This window comes from Caretta caretta, chromosome 15 (genome assembly GCF_965140235.1).
Source record: "Caretta caretta isolate rCarCar2 chromosome 15, rCarCar1.hap1, whole genome shotgun sequence".
Classification (NCBI taxonomy): Eukaryota; Metazoa; Chordata; order Testudines; family Cheloniidae; genus Caretta; species Caretta caretta.
In genome coordinates, this window is record NC_134220.1 from 10,764,029 (window position 1) to 10,790,729 (window position 26,701).

General features: G+C 47.2%; 1 protein-coding gene across 1 annotated transcript in view; it reads right to left on the reverse strand.

Moving 5' to 3' along the window:
* PXN (paxillin) overlaps positions 1–25,132 on the reverse strand; it is a 64,637-nt gene extending 39,505 nt beyond the window's left edge. Inside the window, exon 1 of the mRNA XM_048822295.2 lies at positions 25,018–25,132. Coding sequence (XP_048678252.1) covers positions 25,018–25,030 — 13 coding nt within the window. The 5' untranslated portion in view covers positions 25,031–25,132. The remainder of the gene's footprint in view (positions 1–25,017) is intronic.
* Between the last annotated feature and the right edge of the window lie 1,569 nt (positions 25,133–26,701).

Genomic DNA, 26,701 nt, shown 5'->3' on the forward strand with positions numbered 1-26,701 from the left:
CTAGTCACATACCAGGAGCCCTTTGTGCTAGGTGCAGTACAAACAAAGACCAAAAAGATGGTCCCTGCCCTAAGGGGCTTACAATGTAAGTATAAGACAAGAGACACCTGACAGGCAGAGGAGCACAGAAGTAACTAAAAAGATAATCGCAAAAAGAAAAGGAGTACTTGTGGCACCTTAGAGACTAACCAATTTATTTGAGCATGAGCTTTCGTGAGCTACAGCTCACTTCATCTGATGAAGTGAGCTGTAGCTCACGAAAGCTCATGCTCAAATAAATTGGTTAGTCTCTAAGGTGCCACAAATACTCCTTTTCTTTTTGCGAATACAGACTAACACGGCTGTTCCTCTGAAACCTAAAAAGATAATACTGATCAGCATGATAGGCAGTGGTCTCTAAATACTAGCAGCCAAACGGCTAGCAAGATTTTTATAGGCATAAAAACTAACCCCCTAAAATAGCCCACCAATTCATGTATGGCAGAAAAGATGTAAATACAGTTTAGCTTACCTTCATTCTGGTAATATGTAAGACATTTTGAAAAGAGGCCATTTAAAATGTTTCCATAACTGAATGACACTTTGAGATTCTTACATAGAAGGCACTTGAAATCGAAAGTACTTCCCAGACATTAATGAATTAAGTCTCACAACCCTCTTATGAGGTAGGAAATGATCATTATACCCATTTTTTCAGGTAGGGAAAAACTAAAGACACAGGATACGGCTACATTGCAATTAGACACCCGCGACTGGCCCATGCCAGCTGACTCAGGCTAAGGGGCTCGGGCTCAGGGGCTGTTTAATTGCAATGCAGACATTTGGGCTCAGGATGGAGCCCAAGCAGGGCCGTCCTTACCCATATGCAAAGTACGCAGCTGCGTAGGGCACTAGGAAATTTGGGGCACCATATTTCCTGGTGCCCTGCGCAGCTGTGTGCTGCTCCAGCCCCTGCCCCGCTTCTTCCCCAGGGCCCCCACCCCTGCTCCACCCGAGCCCCGTCCCCACTCCACCCTTTCCCCAAAGCCCCCACTCAGCCCCACCCCCACTCCCCTGAGGACTGCAGCAGGGTCGGGCCTGCACTCACTGGCAGCGGGAAGTGCAGCAGCCCGGCCCCAGCCACACTACTGGTGAGTGCTGGGGGGTGGTTCCCCGGTCCCCCTAGCCAGCCCACCCCCACGGTTGCCTGAGGCCAGCCACCCCTCCCCCACGAATACCTGAGGTCCCCCACTCCCACCCATGGGGGGGGCTGTGTAGGGCCCCAGAATAGCTATGGACAGCCCTGAGCCCAAGCTCTGGAACCCTCCCACCTTGCAGGTTACTAGAGCCTGGGCTCCAGCCAAAGCCCAAATGTCTACACCGCAGTTAAACAGACCCTTAGCTCGAGACTTGTGAGCCTGAGTCAGCTAGTATGTATGGGCCAGCCACGGGCTTTTAATTGCACTGTAGACATACCCACAGAGAGAAGTGATTTGCCCAAGACCATATGAGTACTAGCAATGGTAATACAGACCAGACACTGGTATTTTTCCCTGCTCTGCCCAGATCTTGGGCAAGTCAGGTTGGCTTGACCCGCTCTTATTAGGGTTAGATGACATGGTAAAAGACCTCAGCAACTGATTTGTAATAGTGCTCTAGCAAATGTTATTCCATTCAGGTTCTTATACTTTGCCCACCACAGTCATATCTGTGCAAGCTACAGAAACCATGGCACAGACCCACTTCTTTCTGTCTGCTTGCCTTACAATGACCTAGCCTCCACTCTGATGGGAGATCAGGTGCACATTCACAGAGAAATCCTTGGGATCCCTCTATCCTCTGGCATCACTGTTGGCCTTTTGGATGAAAAAATGAGGTAATGTATCTACAGCACTAACCACTACAGCTGCATGGGTGCTACAGTAAGGGGCGGAGATTTTCAGGAAATTGACAGTGTACGCAAGGCTTCAGACATCAATCACCATAGCAAAGCAACAGATAGAGATCTATGGGCAGCTACATCACACAGCAGACGGACGGACACACTAACTTTTTACCAGAAGCATTTTACAATTGTTTTAACATGGTTCAGGCTAACTCAACAACTTTTGACCAGCCAGCATGAATGGAACCACACCAAGTCTAAACAGAGTTGTAAACACAACTATATTTATATTGCCTTAGGTTCTGTCTCTTCTGAGGCTCCAAGATACATCTACGCTATGTGAGGAAACTACTGGAGACACTATCATTATATGGAAAGAAGGATACTCACCTGGTTCCAGGACTTCTCTATTCTGTTCAGGTTCTTGTGAAGCCCTCATTACTTTAGTACCCAAACACCTTCCAGTCATGTATTAAGTGATGTGACTTACATGTGTCACATATGGCTCGGTCTCTCCCTCCCCGTCCCCAGGAGAAAACGGTATGTTTTTAAAAACTTTATTACAATGTACACTGCGCTATGTATTTGTATTAGTAGAGGCAAGGTTGAAAAACTGTCCCTTGTGTTTGGAAGGAAAAGTGGCGAGATTTGTGGGGGACCTGTTTATTGCTTCCACAGATTCAAATAACTGGGACTGCAATTAGGGTTGCTAACTTTGTAATATTTAAAAACTGGACACTCCAGCAGGAGCGCCAGAAGTCCCATACCTCACATCCTCTTGGAAGGGGAATATGAACACTGCACAAGGATTGCACTAGCTTTTGACACAGACCTCTCCTTGCCTCAATCTTCTGAATAGGAGCCAACTGTATGAGCTGGGGAAACCCTCGAAAATCCCAACAGGTGAGCTCAGACCAGACACAGGAGCCTGGTGTTGCTGAGCTGATTTCTCTTAAGAGAAGGGTCAAGAGTACTGTTCATACAGCGTGCTGAGATATGAAGGACATTTCAAAAGCGTTCCTGGAACTGGCTCAGACCAAGCCCCATCAATCCTTGCAAGTTTACATAAATAATTTGCTGAAACCCATGACTGCACAGGAGCTCAGCAATGGTACACTTGGCAGCATTAACATGCTGAAGGTGCTCCAGGCTGTCAGCACCTCCAGGGGTCAAACTTTTTGCTAGCAGCTTCCCACCGTGGGAAGCCTTCTACACACAGACTCTATAGGAGACCAGTTGGCCATACTGTGGCTGTGTTCCAGAAGTCCCTGTAAACCACAACCCCTTTCCTTGAGTCAGCTCCTCCGTTCCCCCTCCTCCTGCCAATGAGGCAACAGACTAGGTATTTTTGGAAACGTTGGTTCCATTCATATCAATATTTGGACAGGTAACTAAGCCCAATCTTAACCAGACCCACAAGGTATGATCGCATAGATTCACACAGACACAGTGCATAGGCTGAGAGAAATTGCGAACTGCCTCAAAGATCAGCTGGTAGTTTCCTGAAAGATCAGCTCAAATCCACAGCACTTATTTAAAATCCAAACAGTACAAGGAAACCACAAAAGAAAAAAGAAAAGGAGTACTTGTGGCACCTTAGAGACTAACAAATTTATTTGAGCATAAGCTTTCGTGAGCTACAGCTCACTTCATCGGATACATAGCACATCAAAAATGTTCCACTTCATTCAAACCTCAGAAGCTAGACTGGATCTAAACTCAAACAAGCTGAGAGGTGTCAGCAAAAGGGTGTGTTAAAAAAGAATTAAAATCAGATTATGCATTTCCCTCTTGTATTCACAAAGACAGCCTGCGGCTCCCTTCCACTAAGTCTGCTCTCAGTCAGATCATGGGGTTGTTTCACAGTGCTGTGTAAGCATCCTTCTACTAAACAGACTAAACTGGACTAGTTGCCCTCCAGACTTCTGAAGCTCTTGAAAGTACAAAGCTGACACTTAGAAGTGGCTGGATAGTACTTGTAGTTATAAATGCCAAGATAATGCTAATCAAATCTCTCAGGCGTTAGACGATTGCTTACAGGGGTCAGGAAGCAACATCCCCTAACCTCTGCTATATGGAGTGTTGCAAGTGAATTGTCTGGGGTGGAGGTGTCACTTCTTCCGAAGCATTAGGTGCTGGCCACAGACAGAAACGGAATGCTAAACTTGAAGAAGCAATGGTCTGATCAGATACCACCACTCGTTTGTTCTTATATGCTATTGGGTTGGAAGGTTGTGCTGGGATTAGAAGGCTACAAAACCAGATGCAGCCACTCCAATGTCTTATGACTTAAGCTACATCCATGCTACCCACTCCATCACACTGCCTAGGATAATATACACCATGAAGTCACCAAGTGGAACCCTGGGAGCAGTAATCCCCACTTTACTGGATGTGCATACCCTGATGAAAATCATTGGCCACTTTGCCCACTGTATTTTGTCCCTTTAAATCTCTATCAGCTTCAACTCGTTGTTGTGTACTTTATACTTTGCTTCCAGTATTGAGCATCTGAACTTAATTGGAATAGTGCAAGTTCTTCCCTGGGCTCCGGGACCATTTACTTCCCTTACTAAATATCCTGCTACTAACTTTTTTTTTTTTTTATAAAGAGGTGGGGTTTTGTTTTTTTAAAGTCTGTACTTCTGCTCTAGCCAACAGCAACTTTCCCCACTTAAGAAATAGAAAGACACCTTAGATTTGTTTCCCCTTGTTTTTAAGTTTAGTCCTCATCCTAGCAAACTCACCTCAGGTCAAAAAGGATTATCATATACTGGGTCCTATGGCTTCTATGCTTTGCTCCTTTGTATTAGGTAATGACAATAAATACAATGTACTTCATTTTACAGCAGCTACATGTGGCCATCTGGCTCCTGGTAAACAAGACCCTCAGTTGGGCAGAGTTTAGATGCCCCTGGGATAAAGGTTCACAGACATGAACCCCAGTTGTGTGAAGCTAGAATAAGAAAATATCCCATGCGGTAGATGTATTAGTTCTCCCCATTCATGTGGTACCTTTCCACCCAGACTCATTGCAGAGATCAGGGGTTCATGGACCTCTAGCCCAGATCCTGAATGAAAGGAAGTGATTGCCAAAGATGTGTAAACTGACGGAAACTCCCTTATCTGCAGCTTCACAAACAACCTCTAAAACAGAGTTAGGAAAGAGTTCAAAAAGTCACAGCACATGAGCAAACCAGCAGCCAGAGTTGCTCTCAGTTGCTAGAACACAGTAGGGATGCAAATACCGTTTAAAAAGTTAACCATTTGTGACGAAGCGGGACTGTTCTTAATGTTTCCTCTGAACAGTGTGGGGGTGCCTCAGTTTCCCCTATGCAGTTCTTAAGTATCTAGGTGGTGGGATAAGGGTGTATGATCGTTGCAGAGCCCTAGAGGGCAGGTGTGTGCAGGGGTCTGGACACAGAGAATGGCCGACACCCTGTTTCCTGGCAACTGACGGCCTGGGTCCTTCCCCCCTGCAAGGTGAGAGCTAAAGGGTTGGAGAACAAAGGAATCAGGTGACCTCCTGGCCTGGGAAAGGGACAAAGCCCAGAGGAGGAGGGGCTGGAGAGAGTTTCAGTTTGGGGCTGGCTGGGGACATGGAGTGAAGTGCAGATATGGTTGTCTGGCTCACTGCCCCCCCCCCGAAAATGGACCCAGCTGAGGGGTCCTGTTCTCTGCACCCACAAGCTCTGTTTTAGACCATGTTCCTGTCATCTAATAAACCTTCTGTTTTACTGGCTGGCTGAGAGTCACGTCTGACTGTGAAGTTGGGGTAAAGGACCCTCTGGCTTCCCCAGGACCCCGCCTGGGCGGACTGGCTGTGGAAAGTGCACGGAGGGGCAGAGGATGCTGAATGCGCCGAGGTCAGACCCAGGAAGGTGGAAGCTGTGTGAGCTTTTTGCCCTACAGACAGTCTGCTCACAGAAAGGAGACTTCCCCAGAGTCCTGACTGGCTTGGTAGGGAGCAGATCGAGGGCATCGCCCGGGGACTCCGTGACACCATTTAAAAGAAATATTTTTAATCGTTTAAACAGTTAACTGTTAAGCAGCTGGGCCCATTCCAGCCGGGTGCCACAGCTGGGTCCATTCCTGCCAGGTGGCGCTGCTCTGGCCGGCACAGGGCCATGGGGCCGCTGGGACCGGCTGGCCCCTGGCACGGGGCCCAGGGTTTAACAGTTAAGTCAGTTAACCGGTAAGACAATGCTTACTGGTTAACCGGTTAACATTTTTTACTTCCCTAGAACAGCCAGTTTCTAGCAGGCTGAAGAAGATGATCCCAGATGGGAGTAGATTGGCCTCTCTGCTAGGACTGCCAATTGTGGTGGATAGGGACAAATGGAACGAGTACAAACATTCACAGAGGATTAAACAGTACAAATTTGTCGTTATTGACCTGGGCTGGATTCGAGCCAGCATCCTTGGGACCATGACCAGTCCACTGAGCTATCCAGTCCTCCATTTATTCTATCACAGGCAAAACAGCACTGCAGGAATTTCAATCAGATGCAGGCTTACTCCCAGAAAGTTTCTAGACCTGGGATCAACACCTTAATTCAGAAATAAAAGATTTGCTCTACTCTGACAAAACACCGCCAGGAAAACTTTTATGAAACTCAAACAAGCAGCCACTGACTTGGCCCCTCCATAAACAACTTCCCAGGGCCAAGGTCCCTGATCAAAACACTGGTTCCCTCATACTCCTACAGGAAGAGGGGCTCAGCCAAGCCAGTTATCTGAGGAACCAGACCCTTCCTGCTACATCAGCATGCAGCTCTTCCACAAGAGCCAGGTCAAACACACAGAATATATTGCTATCCCTAGACTCTCATTGAAATACGTTCAGAATCCTGTACAAAGGATACATCACCATTCAAGCGCAGCTTCTCACAGGGAGCAATGAGCACCAGTCCAGCATCACACCCTCGAGGTGTAGGAGACTCCCAGGATTCCAAAGTGCCAGTTCTGGCAGACAGAAATGCCCATTCCATGGCACACAAGACCAGGACATAAGCTGGAACCTGTTCACAGCCACACATTAAGATTGTCCCAACAGAAATAGGCAGTTCTAAGCTGTTTCCAAAAATCAGAGAAGCATCTATTTACAGGATCATAAATATCACTGAAAGACCATTCCTGAGTGCAAGGATTGTAAGCGGAACTGAGGACACTTTCCAGCCAGCGGACTAGATACAAGGTAAATACAAAGTGGAAGGGGTGTTAGCAGCTATAGGAAAAGTCCTGCAATAGGAAATTTAGCATGTCAAACACAGGGCTGCAAGATGCTTGAGATCTCAGCATGCTACCCCCATTCCAAACTGTTCTCTCCACCCCAAATACTGGCATCAGCCTGAGCTAATTGGTGTCTGCCCTCATAGCTGCTGCAAGAGAAAAGGGATCCCACTATCCTGGCTACTAGGATGGGGAGCCAAGCTCTTTGATTCCCTTACTCTCCTTTCCTAGCAGGCTTTATGCCTGGACCTCTGTTCTTTAGTGTGGGCAATTCCCTCCCACATCTGCCTGAAAAACATAGACAAAACATGCAGCATGGAGAATGCTCTTGGGGCTGGAGCTCTACTCCCCACACTGCTGAAGACCAGAGAAAACTTGGAGAAGAGCTCCAACCTGCAAGATCCAGCTGTGGAGAAGCAGCATACAGCCACTGCTGGGCAGTGCTCCAATTGCCCACTCACCAGCACATCTTGCCAATGGATAGTGGGCGAGTACATTTTTTGAGCCCTGGGTGGACTCTGTTTGGTTACAAAACCCAAGTAACAGAAATACTGACATAACAGTAGGAATATATTGACAGGTTTCAGAGTAACAGCCGTGTTAGTCTGTAGTAGGAATATATTGCAGGCATCCATATCAGAACAATAATCTCTTAACAAAGCTACAACATCGACTGGTACAATAGTAACAGTGGATCATTTCAACTACCCCAATATTAACTAGTTAATGGCACGTTTGGAACAGTTTGAAGAAGCAACTTGATGCCATATACAACTGCAGGTTAGAGCAGTTTGAGCACCTTTATGGAAGGAAAGGATGCTAGATCTGAATTCCCCCATGAAGAAAGTGCAGGAGCTCTACTGGGCAGTCATCATGGCACAGCTAGGTTAGACTTCACAGCAGAGGACAACTTCCTTAGGGATAACAATTATCAGCTTTAAGGGTCTGACCAATCATGGTGCCAATCACCCTTAGATCCCATTGATGCCACTGCAGACAACGGTTGACTATCAACCTATGAACTGTAAGGTCTTCAAGGCTGGGACTGTCTTTTCATTCGGTGTTTATACAGTGCCCAGCACAATGGGGTCCCGGTCTATGACTAGGGCTCCTAGGTGCTATAGTAATACAATCAAATAAGAATGGCTGCAAGCACATCCAAAGAAAGATGTAAAAAAACTTTACACCACACAGCACCCAAGTGAATTATCTGTCTTCTTCAGAAATCTGTCAGAAACGAGAATGCCTGTAGGACTTTGAGCAAAAAAAAAAAATAAAAGGAAAAAGGGAGAGTAAGTCGCAGGGCTGTGCAGAGAAGTTACATAAGATTCAGGGGGGAAACAGAATGTTTAAACAGTTCAAGTACTGTCCAAACAACAAACAGATTTGATTATAAGCTGCCAAGCAGGATGGCAGTTGTAAATTTAAAAGATACACACAAAGACAATGATATGAAGGATAGAAATACTAAGATAAATCGTAAATCCATTCAATACATTAGAAGCAGAAATGCTGCCATGAAGACTGGGGTGCCCTCCAGACCACCAAGGGGAGAGGGGCCAGCAACAGGATGAAGAAGCAGAAAAGAAATGAAATCCGTATCAGTCTTTAGCACTGAAAACTATAGGAACATTCCAATTCTGAAGATTATTTTAAAACAGGAAAACAGAATGCAGGCTTGATACATTTTAGTCTTTATGGAAGATGTTATGGAGCAACCTGAGAAACTCAAGTGCAGTAAATCATTCACATGGGAAGGCATTTATCCCATGGCTCTAAAGTGAGTGAGTGTGAAGATACTGAGGACAGAAAAATATATCATTAGAAACACAACTGCACCTACAGATTAAAAAGCCAGTAGTGGTGGGGACAAGGTAGATCTGGGGAATCACAGATGGATGAGCACCACCTCAAGAGGTTAGGTGATTATAACATGAGTAAAGAGAACCTGATAGGTCAAACAAACAAGCCTCACAAACCTGCTTGAGGGTTTTTTAAAAAAAAGTTAAAGGGATGTTCGTTCGCACATAGAATTTGCTTAAAGTGTTCTCTCTAATTCTAGCTACCAATAAAGCGCCTTCTAAATAGCATGGCTGGATTTTCTTTTAATTCTTTTTAAAAATATGTAAGGGTTTTTCTGCCTTCCCTGCTGATGTTTACAGAGTGTTTCCAGCAAAAGAGTGTGAGATGACCTGAGAGCAACACCAAACAGTTTCCTTTAAGAGAGAAGAAAGGCGAACAATCACCAATATAACAGCAACACTGACCACACGTTTAACCTACTTTTCAATGACATTTCTCTTAGAACATAAGAATGGCCCTACTTGGTCAGACCAAAGGTCCATCTAGCCCAGTATCCTGTCTTCTGACAGTGGCCAGTGCCAGGTGCCCCAGAGGGAATGAACAGAACAGGTAAACATCAAGTGATCCATCCCCCGTCACTCATTTCCAGCTTCTGGCAAACAGAGGCTAGGGGCATCATTCTTATGTTCCATGGGAGGCACTGGGATCTGTTCCCCTTCCTGTTCCCTCCCTGTCTATGGCCAGGAGAGCTGGGCCCCTGTGTACCCCTCTCATTGCACCCTTGACCCCCACCCCTAAAGAGGGAGAAGAGGATTGGTCCTAGGAAAGCTGCCCTCTGGTGCCACCTAGGGCCCATAATTACATTGGCCAGTCACAGGTCTGCACCTCCTTCCTGGGATGACCTTCCTCCTTTTCTCCCTCCTCTGTCACATTCCATCTCTCCTCCTCCACTGTCTCCTTCTGCCCCTCTGGCTTCTTCTCCCATGCAGAGTGCGCAGTGAGGGTCTGACAAAAGGCAAGCTGCACCGATTGTCAGCGGGGCTTGGGTACTGCATTCACAAGCCACTGGCTGCATGTTGCACTCTAACTGCCCTGTCTGGACCCTGCTGGCACACTCTAGATACCCAAAGCACATTGACTTAGTCCAACAGGGTCCACAGGGCAGTGAGACTGCAACACGCAGCTTGTTGCTTGAGCGGTGAATCCAGCAGTGCCCCAAACCATTCAAAATCACCACGGCTTGCCTCTTACCAGACCCTCACTGCACAGTCTGTGCATGTTCCACAGGGGCAGTGGAAATGAATGTCCTCATAGGTGCAATGCTATTTGCAGTGTTCATCAGACCCGAGTGATGGTGAGTGGTACACCTGTGTGTGCTTACAAAATTAGATTTTAAGAGAGAAATAGTAATTTTGTAATTACAAGTAAAATATAGGAGGATTACTGAAAATGAGGGCGAGTTGTCATCTCTGCTACAGCAGGTAAAAATAGATTCAGACAAAAGTATATTTTTCAACCTTAACAGTGCATCCTTAATAAAAACAGAATAGTGACCTGGTGGCCATAATTTCCTTGGACTAGCAATGTTTTTGACACCATCCCTCATAAAAGATTATGGAAAAAAACAATGGGGTAGAAGGCAAAGTCATTGCATGGATAAGCGTTAAGGACCAATCTTAGTGATCAGCAGTTTCTCAGTATGATAACAAAGGGTGCCCCAAGGATTAATACAAGGAACAGCATATTATTTATAATTTGGCACGAGAAGTGGACAGTGAACTGGTGAAGCCTGTGCATGGCACTAAGGTTAGTCCACTCTGGAATCTTTTGTACCTTTTCCCAAGCAATGGTGTAACCACAGAGCTCAAGAGTTTCGCCAATGTGTCATGTAAACACAGTGGTCCACAGAAAAGCAGGATAAACAGTTGGAGGTTTGGGCAGGAGATGCAGAAGGTGAGAGCTAGCAAAATCTAGAGTAGTTTACCCTATAAAGGAGAAGTGTTAGAAGGCACCTGACTGAAATTCTCTTACCTTCTTCCACAGCATGAGAAGAAAGGGGGCATTTGTTCTAAATGCACTGCCTTTTATACCACAAGGGGTCATCAAGACAATTGCTGTGATCAAATAATTTTATGACCATGAACATATGTACCTATGCAAGGTAAGACAATGAGAGTTGTAATCAGATCACAGGACATTAGGGTGCAAACTGATCATCTGCAAGAGTCGGACAGGAGTATCCCCTACTCAGAGGGTGGAGATGGATGGCAGGAGAGAGATCACTTGATCATTACCTGTTAGGTTCACTCCCTCTGGGGCACCTGGCATTGGCCACTCTCAGCAGACAGGATACTGGACTGGATGGACCTTTGGTCTGACCCAGTATGCCATTCTTATGAAAACACCATTGCACAAATGGTCAGACACATGATGGCTTTCAACCCTCCCACCTTTTGGTGAAGCATGCAGCATTGGCCAAAGACAGCATAGAGCGCTTCATGAATAAACTGTCTGATGTGGCATGGCAACTCCTATGTGCCTAGCTAAAAATATTGCCATGCTGAGCAAGCGTATGGAGACAGGTCTGCTACGTGGAGCCATGCTCCTGCTCATCACATTGCATTTGTAGGTGGAAGCCAGCCATGGCAAACAGGAAATGAAAGTCTCACCATGTAAAAAACCCAACAACCCTCAATCAATCCCTTAATTTTCAAATAAACTTTATTCTTCATTCACTTTGTTTTCCCTCAACAGTTTACCATAGAATTAGATCAGCCTTCCTGCTCTTACCTTCATCCTCCTTTGCTGGGGTCTGTGCCCCACTCCCAGCTGAGAAATATCTCCTGCTTTTCACCACACCCTGAAGGCTGCCACATTCACAGAATCACAACTCATGGCCGCAGTATAGTGGAGACCAGAAGATGAACCCCAAGAAGGAAATAGGTTTCATAAAGGTAAGAGTAAAGACCACTGAAAAAAACAACCTTTAAGTACCAGTCAAAATTGAGAGGTCTGTATTATTGAAATGGAAGCAGCACAAGAAATATAGCCCCTCCCGACCACACACACAGGATCCCTTTTTAAACCTAAAACCACATCCTAAGGAAAAAGGGTTTTCATCCTGAAAGAAATTAAAGTCCCCATTTAGCTTCAGCCTTGGTTGTCCCCCTCTGCTCCCTGGACATCTAGGATCGTTGTGATCCTGTAATATGAAACAGAGTAATTTATATTAATGCACTGAAGTCAGGGAGCCCAGCCAGCAACAGTCAGTGCAGCACAAATCCAGAATGACTTCAGTGTCCCAGCTCATCAGACTCCCAATCTCCTGACCTAGGACCTGGGGAAAATCACATTCACACCTTTGCTATACCGATAGCAAAAAAGCTATAGCTTGTAGGCTCACAAACACATTCATGTACACACAATACCTTAGCATTCCACTACTGTCCAAGACTCCAAAATTAACTTGGTATGATATCTGAATTCAGAGAGCCTACAGGGAAATGCACAGAGATACTAAGTCTTGGGTCAGTGGTTCGGCCAACCTATGAAGATAGCCTCCTTCCCCACCAGCACAGACTCCCCTCCTCTTCCATCTCTGACTGATCCAAGTTTCACTGCTCAGCGCAGCCGGAAACTAGACCGAATTCAACCTCCCAAAGCCAAAAAAAAAGAAAGCTGTTTCTGCCAAGAGAGCACTGAATATGCTGCATTCCATTTCATTAAAACAATTACTAAAGAGCTAGCCAAGAATTACATAAAGCTTCCTCTCTGCACCACCCCGAGACCCTTCCCTCCATCCCCCCCACCCAATCTTGCACACCATGCAGCCTCCCAGCTCCGCACACAGCAAGTCCATTACACATCACACCACAGTGAGATCATGCTGGAGGAAGCAATGCAAAATACCTCAAGTGTCACTAGCTACTCCATCCCCCCCATTCCAAAACTTATGCAAGATGAAAAGAGACCAAACCTCCAGCACATCTGAATGCCCCAAATCCTCTCTTGCCACCACCAAAATGGTGTACTAAGGTGACGCATGCACCTAGTCTACACAGCCCTTTGCTTTTTGGCCAAGATAAAGCTTGGTGGCATTTACGAACTGATAGGCTCTCTATGGGGCAAGACTACAACTGGCCCTTGCAAGAGGATGAACTATGATCTAACCAGTCTTTTTTCTCTCTAACATCTCTGATCCATGCCTCTAAACAAGCTCAAGAAGCAGAGGGTGCTGGAGGTGCCAGATGAAAGCAACCCTTTACTGAAGTATAGTAGCAAGATGCCAGATTGGCTATGCATAAGAGATACTGCCCATGGGAACTGCATGGGAGAGCCAAACAGCAAACCTCAGATTAAACTCCAACAAAATTGACTGAAAACTACAAGCTTGGGGCTATAGAATCTGTCTGATGATTCATTCCAAATGCTACAGCTCCCAGCTTGACTGACAAGTCAGAGCTCCTCATATTTCACAGAAGGAATAAAGGGCAGGCTTCTCCTGGGCCATGCCTCTCACCCACCTAGAGCAGTAAATTGGCCACTGATGAGAGATTTCGTGATGTGAATGAAATGGCATTTCTCCCCCTTCCCCAGGACTCCAGCTCTCTGCAAGGATCCTATCTAAGTGCTGAAGCTGCTCACAGCCAGTCAAAACAGCCCCAGCCCCATATCACACTGCTATCAGACTTTAAGAGCCCAGGGAGAGGGAGGAGGGAAAGAAGGTTACCCAGCTCAGAACTACTATTTCCAAACAGGTTCACTCCATTGGCTACTCTTGGGTGCAAGGGACAACTTGCAGGGACAAAATAGAGTCACAGGGTCACCTGCCAGCAGAGAGGATTGGGGAGGAAAAAACGTAACTTGCAATAAAGAGGGAGTGGAGAGAGAGAAGGCCACTAGATCCCACCCACCGCTCATAGCAGCTTTGGGCCCCACAAACCATAAGACTGACCCCAACTTATGCTCACTTATTCTCAGGCTCTTTTGCCTCTTTCTTCATACAGTTTTTGGGAATATACTTCCCTACCCCACAGGAGGCTTTATTAACGTGAATTAAGCTGGCCCAACTCAGTGTCACTAGTGGTAAAAGGAACCTACTTCACAGAGAAAAGCCTTTAGCTTTATTTATAATAATGAAAGAAGGATGGAGTCCTTAATCCACCGCAACTCAGTTACAGTCCACCTATCCAAAAGCTCGTCTATTCTTGCCATTTTTACAGTGTGCTCATGAAAAGCGCCATACCAATTTAGTCCATAGACAACCATAAACACCGCTGTCACAGCAAGGTCAAACCCTCTTCTCATTTTGCTCTCCAGAGATGGAAGAAAAGTGAGATATTATCCGAGAGCTAGACAAGCAAAGGATTAAATCTGTCTACCAGCTCGATTCTGTGACACAACTATGGGGCTGGATTATTCCTGGAGATCGCATGCTGTTTGATTTATGAGTGAGCCACTTAAACCCCTAGCTCCCCATATGAAGTGCCACTCTGTAAAGCCGATTCCCTGGTGTGGAATTAACTGTCTTGGATTTTCTTATTTCCAGGTCAGTTGTTTAGACTGCTATGCAGTTCACAAGGGCTACGGTCAGCGTAGGTCAAGAGATCAAGGTGGACTCCAACACACCATCAGCTAGACAAACTCACCAGCTTGCCTAGCAATGCACTTTACACCCAGGTTTCACATGACCTACAGGGATACGTACCATGAACTGTGGGAAAAGCAGCACAGCAAACTGGTTTGAAGTCCCCAAACTACCTTAAAAATGTTTAAATAACAATCTACGCCCATTTTGAATGTGGGGAAGGTCCAACACAGACAAGAAGCTGCCATATGAGATGAGCAAAATTAACAGTCTCCTTATGTAGCTGGTCATAGGATCTTTAAAGCTTGTCTTCGACAAACAACCAACTCTCGGGCAAGAAAGGGATACTTCCTGTACCAGACATGAATTACTCCTCATTAAAAGAAGAGAAACTCCACCCAGAGAGAGAATGTACCAGGCTCCTGATCAGAATGAACCTGGAATCCCTGGGGCTATTTTAGAGCCATCTACTGCAGCTGAAACATCAGAAATGTTTTTAGCCCCAAGTCAGTGGCTCTGGTATGTCTTGACCAGGGATTTGACAGTGTTAGCAAAAAACTCTAAAACACAGACAAGACAGCGGAGATTTGAACGTGTGCTATAGTAGTCAAGTTGAAGGTTGCCATTATTTCATGATGGCCACACTACAACATTTTATTTTTAGAGCATCTTTAATGCAGAGCATCAGAAAATCATTCACAGACTCAGGCCACATCTACACTACCACTTATGTCGGCAAAACTTTTGTGTCACCCTGAGCGACATTAGTGGTAGTGTTCACAGTGCCAAATCAGTGACAAAGCTTCTCCCGCCGACATAGCTACCACCACCTGTTGAGGTGGTTTTATTATGTCGACGGGAGAGCTCTCTCCCATTAGCACAATGCAGTTATACAAGCAATCTTACAGTGGCGCAGCTGCATCGGTACAGCTGTGCCACAGTAAGCTCGGTAATGGACATAGCCTCAGTCATATGCTAGAGTAAAGAGGAAAATTAGAGAAAGAAACTTATGTGAGGACCTGGGAAGGGAAAAGCTCCAGAAAGATGGGACAGCAAAGCGGAAAACTTGGCAGGTAGGGAACTGTTATCCCTATTTTACAGATGGAGTAAAACTTGCCCAAGGTCTCATAGCAAGTCTATTGAAGAGGCAACAACAAAACCAAGGGTCTGCTGATTTCCTGTCCTGTGCTTTAATCACTAGGCCACACGAGCTTAGCTATGACAGTTTGTACCCCAATAATAAAAATGTTATTCAGGACAGGCTATGGTGAGCAGGGAGCAGATGACAGACCTGCTCATACATTAGAGGGGCTTCCCACAGTTGACATGCCACTTCCGAAGAGCTGCAGTGTAGAAGTGTGCAAACTCTCTAGCATCACAAGGGAGCAAACAAAAATAGACACAAAATCAACTTCAGAATACAAGGGAGGGCATGTGATCTAAGGCCTAGAACAGGGAACTGGGGACCTGATTCTCCTCTCATTCACATTGTTTTTATACCAGTGTAACTTCATTGACTTCAACCGAGTTATTCCTGATTTTCATCAGTATTAGTGCAGGGGTTCTCAAACTTCATCAGACCGCAACCCCCTTCTGACAACAAAAATTACTACACGACCCCAGGAAGGGGGGTCAAAGCCAAAACCCCACTGCCCTGGGCGGGGGGGGGGGGGAGAGGGAGTCAAAACCAAAGCTCCAGGACTTCAGCCCCTGGGGGTGGGGGAGGGGGCAGTGCCTATACCAATGCAAAACTCTAGTGAAAAACTACATTGATGTAATTACACTAATGCAAATTTCCTTATACAAGGAATGGGGATAATACTGACCTACCTCAAAGGGAGCGTGAGGCTTATTACATTACTCTTTGTGAAATGCCAAGATACCCAGACAAAGTATTAAACTAGAGTTCACGTTCTCCAGCAATAAAACAGCCTTTTTCCTAGGAGTTGTATTTATTATAAATATAAAAGAGGGATGAGGAAAAGAGGGCCTGGAGAAGTAGAAAGTATTAGGATTCCCCAGGAAAAATGAAAAATAGGAACCAATAAGTAGGGAAGGAGAGAGACAGAGAGAGAGAGATCCAGTGGATAATAAGGTGTAAAGGAGGTTACCCATTAGTTTCTCTAACAGTTGATGGAGACTAAGTTAGAGGATCCATTTCAGCCAGGAGGGCAGCTGGACAATTGGCTATGTTGACCTCTCCCAGTTGGAGACAAAGAGGCTAAAGACAGCACAGAGTCCAGGCTTTCAATGGAAATATACCAGCAAGAAAATGAGCCTTTTTCTGCATTACACACTGCTTGAGGCAGAGGATTCCCTGTCTGAGTCCCCCAAGACAATAAAGCCCCTGTTTTATGAACAGGGTCAGTACAGCTAAGAAGCTGAAACAAGTCAGATTCCTACTGTGATGGATACTAAGCTACGTCGACACTAGAGACCTCAGAGCGGTACCGCTGTACCAATACAGCAGCACCTCTCGTGTAGCCACTCTATGCTAGCGGGCCGCATAATGGCACCGCCCCCAATAAGCAGCGGTAGCTATGTTGGCAGGAGAAGCTCTCCCATGACATAGAACTGTGCACAGTACCACTTATGCCAGCGAAACTTATGTCGCTCAGGGCTGTGTTTTTTCGCACCCCTGAGCAACGTAAGTTTTGCTGACATAAATGGTAGCACAGAGTTGGCCTCAGTCCTGTTTTGAGTCTTTTTGCCCAGCAGCAAAGAGTCAGGGCTAGTCTACACTGGCAGCCCTTTAATGTGGCTTGTGTAGTCGAGGCAGAGCACTGGGGGAGAGCTCTCCCAGAGCACTAAAAAAACCACCTCCACAAGGAGCGCAGCTCCCAGAGCTGGTGCACTGTCTACACTGGTGCTTTACAGCGCTGAAACTTGCTGTGTTCGAGGGGGGGTTTTCACAACCCTGAGTGAGAAAGTTGAGGCACTGTAAATTGCCAGTGTAGACAAGCCCTCAGAAACCTGATCCAGCTGAGAGCCAAGAGGCTGAATTTTTGCAGCAATGTTTCCCACCAAGACCATTTACTGAATGTAGGCCACAATGAAGCACTTTCACACTAAAGACAGGTTTCAGAGGAACAGCCGTGTTAGTCTGTATTCGCAAAAAGAAAAGGAGTACTTGTGGCACCTTAGAGACTAACCAATTTATTTGAGCATGAGCTTTCGTGAGCCACAGCTCACTTCATCAGATGTGTTCCCAGAAGTTACCTACTACAGGACAGGCCTAACAAAGAAAATAACAGAACGCCACTAGCGGTCACCTTCAGCCCCCAACTAAAACCCCTCCAACGCATTATTAAGGATCTACAACCTATCCTAAAGGATGACCCAACACTCTCACAAGTCTTGGGAGACAGGCCAGTCCTTGCCTACAGACAGCCCCGCAACCTGAAGCAAATACTCACCAACAACCACATACCACACAACAGAACCGCTAACCCAGGAACTTATCCTTGCAACAAAGCCCGTTGCCAATTGTGCCCACATATCTATTCAGGGGACACCATCACAGGGCCTAATCACATCAGCCACACTATCAGAGGCTCGTTCACCTGCACATCCACCAATGTGATATATGCCATCATGTGCCAGCAATGCCCCTCTGCCATGTACATTGGTCAAACTGGACAGTCTCTACGTAAAAGAATAAATGGACACAAATCAGATGTCAAGAATTATAACATTCATAAACCAGTCGGAGAACACTTCAATCTCTCTGGTCACGCAATCACAGACATGAAGGTCGCTATCTTAAAACAAAAAAACTTCAAATCCAGACTCCAGCGAGAAACTGCTGAATTGGAATTCATTTGCAAATTGGATACTATTAATTTAGGCTTAAATAGAGACTGGGAGTGGCTAAGTCATTATGCAAGGTAGCCTGTTTCCTCTTGTTTTTTCCTACCCCCCCCCCCCAGATGTTCTGGTTTAACTTGGATTTAAACTTGGAGAGTGGTCAGTTTAGATGAGCTATTACCAGCAGGAGAGTGAGTTTGTGTGTGTTTGGGGGTGGGGGGGAAGTGAGAAAACCTGGATCTATGCAGGAAATAGCCCGACTTGATTATGTAAAGAGTTGTCACTTTGGATGGGCTATCACCAGCAGGAGAGTGAATTTGTGTGTGGGGGGGTGGAGGGTGAGAAAACCTGGATTTGTGCTGGAAATGGCCCACCTGCTGATCACTTTAGATAAGCTATTACCAGCAGGACAGTGGGGTGGGAGGAGGTATTGTTTCATATTCTCTGTGTGTATATAAAGTCTGCTGCAGTTTCCACGGTACACATCTGATGAAGTGAGCTGTGGCTCACGAAAGCTCATGCTCAAATAAATTGGTTAGTCTCTAAGGTGCCACAAGTACTCCTTTTCTTTTCACACTAAACATTCCATCAGAGCAGCCCAACCAGGTCAGCTCTACAAACTGCAAGGCATCTAACCTGAGGGAAGTGAGTCAGACAGACCCATCATCAACCAAGGGAGAGAAAGACAGACAGCGTGTCGCTGCAGAGCACAGCAATCTTCCCCATACCAGAAGAGACAACAAACAGATGTCAACATATGCACCCTGTTCCACACTTAGGACTAAATACTGCTTCCATGAAAATCAAAGGCAAAACTCCCTCTAACTTCAATGGAGCAGGGACAAACCTTTAAAAAGAGGATGGGAGAGATGTGCCACCACAGAGAAAAACAAAGTTTAAAATAAAAACTTCTCATGTAGCTGAATCTTTTAATCTAGCACTTTACCTAAACCATCAGACAAAATAAGCAACCTGCCACCAGCAGTCAGCAAGTGTGTCTAAAATCAGAACGCAACTGAACAGTCTAATGGTCTAATGTTTATGCACAGCCAGAATATTGCCATTAATACATTACTTATTAAACACCAAAAGCATAATCTGTATTTATGAAACCTCTTTTACGAACTCTGGTGAACAGTTCCCAATCCTTTTTAAAATGAAGGCACTATTGTTTTAGCTGGATTTTGCAATCAAAATGAAGCAGAACAGTATCATGAATTTTTAACACCTCAAAAGAGACTATTCTAAAAGCAGAACCATTTTTGTGTAAGTTACCAAGACTGTGCTTTTTTTAAACCAAGCTTAGCAGAGATTTTGCAGAAGTGTTTCCAAGCCTCTGTCATTTCAAAGAAAACAGCTGATGAAGATTTAAATATCCACCTCAGTGCTTGAAATTCAAACACTGCAATTTGTACTAGTCCATGAGGAAGACAGAGAAAGTGACTACGGGCTCATCTACACTTACAATGCTGCAACAGCACAGCTGCATCACTGTAAGGGTGGGCGTCTCCCATCAGCACAGATACTCCATCTTGCGAGAGGCAGTAGCTAGTTGACAAGAGAAGCCCTTCACCAACATAGCGCTGTCTACACCAGGATTTAGTGCGTTGCACAGTTATGTGGATTTTCCACACTCCTGAGCCACGTAGTTCTATCAACATAAGTTGCTAGTGTAGACCAAGCCTAAGAACTAACAGAAGTAAAACTGGACTTTTTTATTGTCCAGAGTGAAATGCAAAATACACACCATAGTTAAAAGTCAATGAATTTAAAACAGTACCACACATAAGGGATTATGTTTAATAATGCATTATTTTTAACTTGACAGCAAATTTTATACTTTTAAAGAGGGAAAAACAACCACCACACAGATCACTTCCCTCAGGCCATAAGAAACAGAGAGGAAGCCAAACAATCAAGCTGCATCTGAAATCTACAAAACAAGCAGCAAATTTAAAGCTTCCCTCCTCAGGTGGTAGGCCTAACATGGTATCCAAAATAAAACAAGATAAGACAGATTCCATTCTTCCCCTCCCCTCACTGTGGATCTGGTAGAGCCCAATGAGCAGACCTGAGGGATACCTGTTCGGACAGGGTAGGTTCTGCACTAGTATTGATGATTCAACATCCTCCTTTGTCATCTAAAAGAGTCATAATCAAAACACATGCCTTTGGCAGTTATCCTGCTGGGAATCCCCAAACCATCCCTTCCTGCCTTACATCACACTGCATTGTTCTTCTGGTATTCAATGGGCAACAGACCCAAAAATAATGCAGACATTTCCCTCTTTTTAAGAAAGTAATTTCATTTTCCACACTGGTTTATGACACTTCAGAAAGAGAAACCCAGTCACCAACCTTCCTAATCAACTTCCAAAAACCTGTCTATGATATGCACCAATCTCTTCAAAAGAGCAAGGGACACAGATCTAAATAGATCTCTCACCTGCGCAAACTCCCCTTTTGTCCCCATGTGCTGCTCTAGTGTATAAGAGTGCTCACACAAAGAATGCATTGCACCACAGACTTCTCATTCACTGTGACGTACAAGTTTCATCTGTAGAATTTCTGAACAGTTTCTGGCATGGCCTGTGTGTTGGAAGACAAATTCCTTTAACACTGGAGAAAAAGCAATAGCAATCTTTACTTGCTGTAAACAAACCCCTAAAACAACAAAGATCCATTCACACAGACCTTTCATGATAGCCTCCTTTCCTGATCTCTACTCACAAGAAGCATGAAAGTAGGATTCTTCTGGATCCTCCTCTTCAATGCATAAGTCTCTCCACATTATTTTTTCAATAGGTTCAAAAGTTTCAGCAATATAGTCAAATTCACCCATGATGTAACTTCACTTCAGTAGACTTACACCAAGCATTACTTTGTCCCACACCATCCGACACACTATCCTTTCTCCTCTCGGTTCCCAAAGACTAACATAATTATAAAGAGTAGACAGCTTTCATGTTAACAATGATCTGCAACAGGAAAAGTAACTGGGCTTGCAGCAGGTTCACTTCTTTATGGTGGATACTATAGATATGAAAAGCTGTTAAGAGGGAGAGAGGATTCTACTTTTTTATATTTAGCTATTCAGACCTTGTCTATCCTGGAAGACTCTATGGACAAATGGAGAACTGTTACAGTCATGACATGGCAGAAAAGCAAAACTTGAACTGCTGAGAGAGGAATGGATTTTTAATTCACTTTTTTTTTAAATCTGTTTTGTGTCTGCTCATGCCAGCATATTTAACTCCTAACATCCAGGGAGCACTTGAGAGGAAGGACATCTTCATTAAAGATTCAAACACTTGTATCAATTAAATCAAAGTATGAAAAAATTCCCAATGTACACCCAACAACTCCTATAAAACCAGAGAAGACTCTACTTGAAATTTCAGATATTTCTAACATAAAAAACAAAAGCAAAACAAAAAATTAGCTTTCAGGTCTTCTTTATACATTGTAAAGCACCACAAAAAGGGCACAAACCCAATTTTTCAGACTTCTGCAATTCACCTTTAATCTTCCCACTGTATGGAGATATTAGATGGAGGGAAAAAGCCACTATTGATGCAAGCAATAAGCTATCTGGCCAGATGGCACAGCACTTTGAATTTAAGGAATGTAACAGCTGTAGCTGGCACAGCTCAACTCCTATGGCTTTAGAAGCATGTAGGAAAGGCTCTAAGATGGTCCTAAAACATTATCTGTGTGCTCACCCATGAAGATACTCCTCAGCAAGCCAATAAATCACTAGGGATACATTACTAGTAAGAATGCACTGAAAACCTGGCACTAAAAGCCAAACACCACTTGGCCAAAACCATATCTCTGAAAGGTGCCTGAGCTGTGGGATATGAGGGAAAACCCACAAAAAAAAAACAGGACTGCCTCCTCCTAAGATACAACTATCAGTTTGATGCTATTGGAGGTTCTTCTCCAACATCTAGCTAGGCTGTTGACCACTTCCATCTGGGAGGGGGCTTGCTCACTAAGAAGGGAACTGTTGCTCCCCATGAATGTTAGAGCTGCAGCATGCCTCCCAAACACCAACTGACTGTTTCTCAACAGTTTTATCCCAAACCAGTTTAGACTATGTTTTCTGAAGGTGTTACTGCCGGCTTGAAGCTAGCACTGTAATTCAAGCTTCTGGGTCCAGTAATAAAATTGTGATTTTCTTGGAGCAGATCTTAAGGGAATGTATGGTTTCTATTAAAGGTATGAGGAAAGTAATGGATTGCAGCCCTACCCCAGTGCTTGATTTAATCAGTTTCATAAGCAGAACTTGGTCACCCTAACATCTCCCAGAACACTAGGGAATTTCTGGGGATCCATCTTCCTTCCCTGATAAGGTGTGGGAGGTAAACAGAGATTCTACAGATCTTTCACATAAAGCCAGTTGTTTGACATACTCCTCTACAGAGGAGCTGTGAATGGTTCATAAGGTTGCTCTGCACCTAAGGGAGCAGCAGAGAAAGGACATGATGACAGAATAAATTCTGAATATGATTGCATCATGGTTGCAATGTGATTGCAAAGTCTGCTGGTCAGTTTCATCTCAAAGGTTCCTAAGAGATCACTTTATATATGCAAGCCAGGCCTAAAAACAGAAGCCAGACACTATAGCAATGGAAAGGGAACGAAATGTGTGCGCACAAGCGTGGTCAAGGTGCAAACTGATTGAAAGAGAAGGTGCAATTTCCTAGTCAGAATACAAGCAGAGGAAAGGGTGAGCGGTCTAATATGTGCACAAGGGAAAGGTGGGGAGGCTATGGCAGATCAATTGGAGACAGGGTGCACAATAATGGAAGAGCACAAGCAGGGTACAGGCCAGTGGTGAGGTAAAAGCTAGGAAAGAGTGGAGTGGGATACACACTGGGAGGGAGGGGAGGTGGAGGCGCAGGCAGGTTTACAAAACCAATTGGGGGTGTAGAAAAGTGGAAGATGGGGGTGCTGCAAGCTCAGGGAGATGTGTTCAGGGGGGAGAGGCTGAGGGGGATGTAGGCAGACGCTGGTGAGGGGTTGCAGGCTGGGGAAGATCTGGGGGCACAGGCTTAGGGATAAGCATATGTAGGAGAAATGAAGGAGGTGCAGGTTGAGGGATGTGGGGGAGGGGGTGCAGGCTGAAGGGGGTCTTGGGGATGCAAGATCAGCGGGTGCATAGGTGGGCAGACTTGAGGGTGCATGGGGGATGCAGGGGATATAGGCAGAGGTGGTGCAGGCTTGGGGTTGCAGGCTGAGGGATGGAGTGAGGGGGATGCAGGCTGAGGGGGGTACAAGCAGAGGCAGGTGACAGGGTGGGGTGTGGGCTGAAGGGATTGGGGGGTGCAGCCTGAAAAGGAAAGGGTGTGGGCTGACGGGGGCTTGTGGATTGGGGGCTGTGAGGGATGCAGGCAGAGGCAGGTGAGAGGTTAGGGGTGTGTACTGAAGGGACTTGGGGTGCAGGCTGGAGGGGAGGGGGCTCAGTGGTGTGTGGATGTGCAACAGGGGGGGTACACAATCTGAGGAAGAGGGGGTGGGGGTACAATCAGATTGGGGAGGGAAGGCTGAAGGGGAGAGGCTGAAGGGAATACAGGCAGAAGCCGGTGAGGGGTTAGGAGTGCGGGCTGGAGGAGGGGCTGGAGGAGAAGGGCTCAGAAGGATGCAGGCAGAGGCCAGGGAGAGGTTAGGGATACGGGCTGGGGGAAGAGGAGGTTTGGGGAGTGCAGGAAGAGACCAGTGAGGGCTGGAAGGAGTTGTGGGGGTGCAGATGGGGGGAGGAGCTGAGGGGGATGCAGGGAGAGGCCGGTGAGGGGTATGGGCTGGAAGGGGGAATGGGGTGGGGGAGAACTTGAAGAGAAGGCAGAGAGAGGCCAGTGAGGGGTTAGGGATACAGGCTGGGGGCAGAGGAGATGGAGGTGCAGTGAGACGCCGGTGAGGGGTGCGATCTAGAAGGGGTGCAGGCAGGGGGAGGAGCTGAGGGGCTGCACGCGGGGGAGAGGGGCTGAGGGGTTACAGGCTGGAAGGAGTTGTGGGGGGTACAGGTGGGGGGAGGGGCTGAGGTGCTGCAGGTGGGGGAGAGGGGCTGAAGGGGTGCAAGCGGGGGAGAGGCCAGGGGAGGTGCAGGCTGGAAGGAGTTGTGGGGGTGCAGGTGGGGAGGAGAGGCTGAGGCAGAAGCTGGGGGTTGAGGGGTGGGCTGAAAAGAGTTGTGGGGGTGCAGGCAGGGGGGAGAGAGGCTGAGGGGGTGCAGGCAGAGGCCGGGGAAGGGCGGAGGGGATGCGGGCAGAGGCCGGTGGAGGCCGGGGAAGGGCGGAGGGGGTGCGGGCAGAGGCCGGGGGAAAGGGGGGGCTGAGGGGGTGCGGGCAGAGGCCGGGGCTGAGGGGGTGCGGGCGAGGGGATGGGGCTGAGGGGGGGCGGGCAGAGGCCGGGGGAGGGGGGGCTGAGGGGTGCGGGCAGAGGCCGGGGGAGGGGGGGCTGAGGGGTGCGGGCAGAAGGGGGGAGGGGGGGCTGAGGGGTGCGGGCAGAAGGGGGGAGGGGCTGAGGCGGTGCGGGCAGAGGCCGGGGGAAAGGGGGGGCTGAGGGGGTGCGGGCGAGGGGATGGGGCTGAGGGGGGGCGGGCAGAAGGGGGGAGGGGCTGAGGCGGTGCGGGCAGAGGCCAGGGAAGGGCTGAGGGGGTGCGGGAGGTGGGGTGGGCAGAAGGGGCGGTGATCGCCCATGGACCGTGCCCGGGTCTCGCACTCACCCAGGTCGTCCATGGTCCGGCCGGGCCCGCAGCCGCCGCGCTCCGCTCGCAGCAACTTTCTCGGCCAGCCGCGCGGGCGCGCTCCCGCACCGCCTGGACGGCGTGCGCGCCCCCCGAGCGGCCGGGCGCCGGGACGCTGCCCCCTCGTGGCGGGTCTGAGAACGTCAGCTCCCGTCCGGAGCCAGGGCCGGGTGCGGAGCCGCAGCCTGGGCCGGCGGGGGGGTCAGGACGGAGGCAGCCTGGCGCGGCGGGGCGGTGCCACAGGGTGCCGCGTGGTGCTTGGTGGCTGGATGCTCCGTCGCTGGCCGGGGGTCTGTGCTGCGGCGTGGAGCACGGTGGACACGACCGCGGGGTGGCGCCAGGGCCGAGCTGCGTCCTGAGGTGGGTCCAGAGGTGCTGGACCCCAGGGGGAGCCATGAATTGCGCAGTGCCCCTCGGCGGCGCTGGGCGGCCCGTGGCTTCTTCGGGGCACCGGACGACGGAGGCGGCTGAGGCACTGCCACCTGGTGGTGAGCCTGGGAACTCCAGCTCCCAGCCTGGCGGGATGATCAAGAAAGTGGGCTGCGGCCCACGAAAGTTTTATGCCCGAATAGATTTGTTGGTCTCTAAGGTGCCACAAGGGCTCCTGGTTGTTTTAACAATCTACATGTATGTCGAGTCTACCTCATGATGTGCCATCCCCTTATGGTAGCCTACCTGACTTCTTCAGACGCCCTAGCCGGAAGCTGTGTCAGTCTGGTTTCCCCAAACAGCTCCCCAACTCTTACCCTCTTGAGAGAGGGAGGGAGTCCCTGATGATCCGGCTAGAAGCTCCTTTGTTCTTGTCGGTTACCAGGCCTTAGCCTTGCTTGTCCAAACCAGTTCAGTAGCCTCAGCTGGAGATCGAGCCAGATGCCTCAGCACCAATGGCTCTGCCACTGTCCCATAAGGGCCGCCAGGTATTTACTGTGGGGTGGCTCACCCTCAGCCATTGTTTCCATCCTGACTGCTTTTCCTTACAACCGCCTATTAAATTAAGCTCGTATATCCATACAGTAAATGTCCAAACCATATCAACCATACAGCGTTCACAAATTATTACAAGGCAGCCCCACTTCTGTCACAGCTAGTATTTGTACCAGTCTGTCCTCTTATTTATTGTACTCCAGATGACAGGATGGTTAAAAACAGTCACTGGCACTGGTGAGCAATTTCCTGAGAATTGGCAGTGTAGAAAAGGCCAAAGGGATAGGGAACTCAGAGAACACCACTTGTGCACCACTTTTCCTAAAAATGAAACCTAATGAGTCAGGGTATGTTCTTAAAGCCTCACTGCATGTCCTGTAGTGTAGTGTGCACATGCGAGATTGCACTTTTTTGTAAAGAAAACACAGAGACCTTGCAGTCAACTACTAACAATACCCTGTGCTTTATTTTTCACTCTCCAAACACAGGCACACCCAGTTTCCTGGCTAACACAGTCCAGTAGACATCATTATTTCCCCTACTAAAAAGTATTGTCATTAGGTCAAGGGATACTGCACTATCCTCTCCCTGTTCCTGGCCGAGACTTTAGAATAATCAGCAGTCTCCAGAAATTCATCCCAGGTTTATGCTGCATCCCATATATGATGGGAAAGGACATAGAGAGCTTAGAGAGTGCTGTATGGTTATCATTGTGATGCCAATATGATTAATATATAAA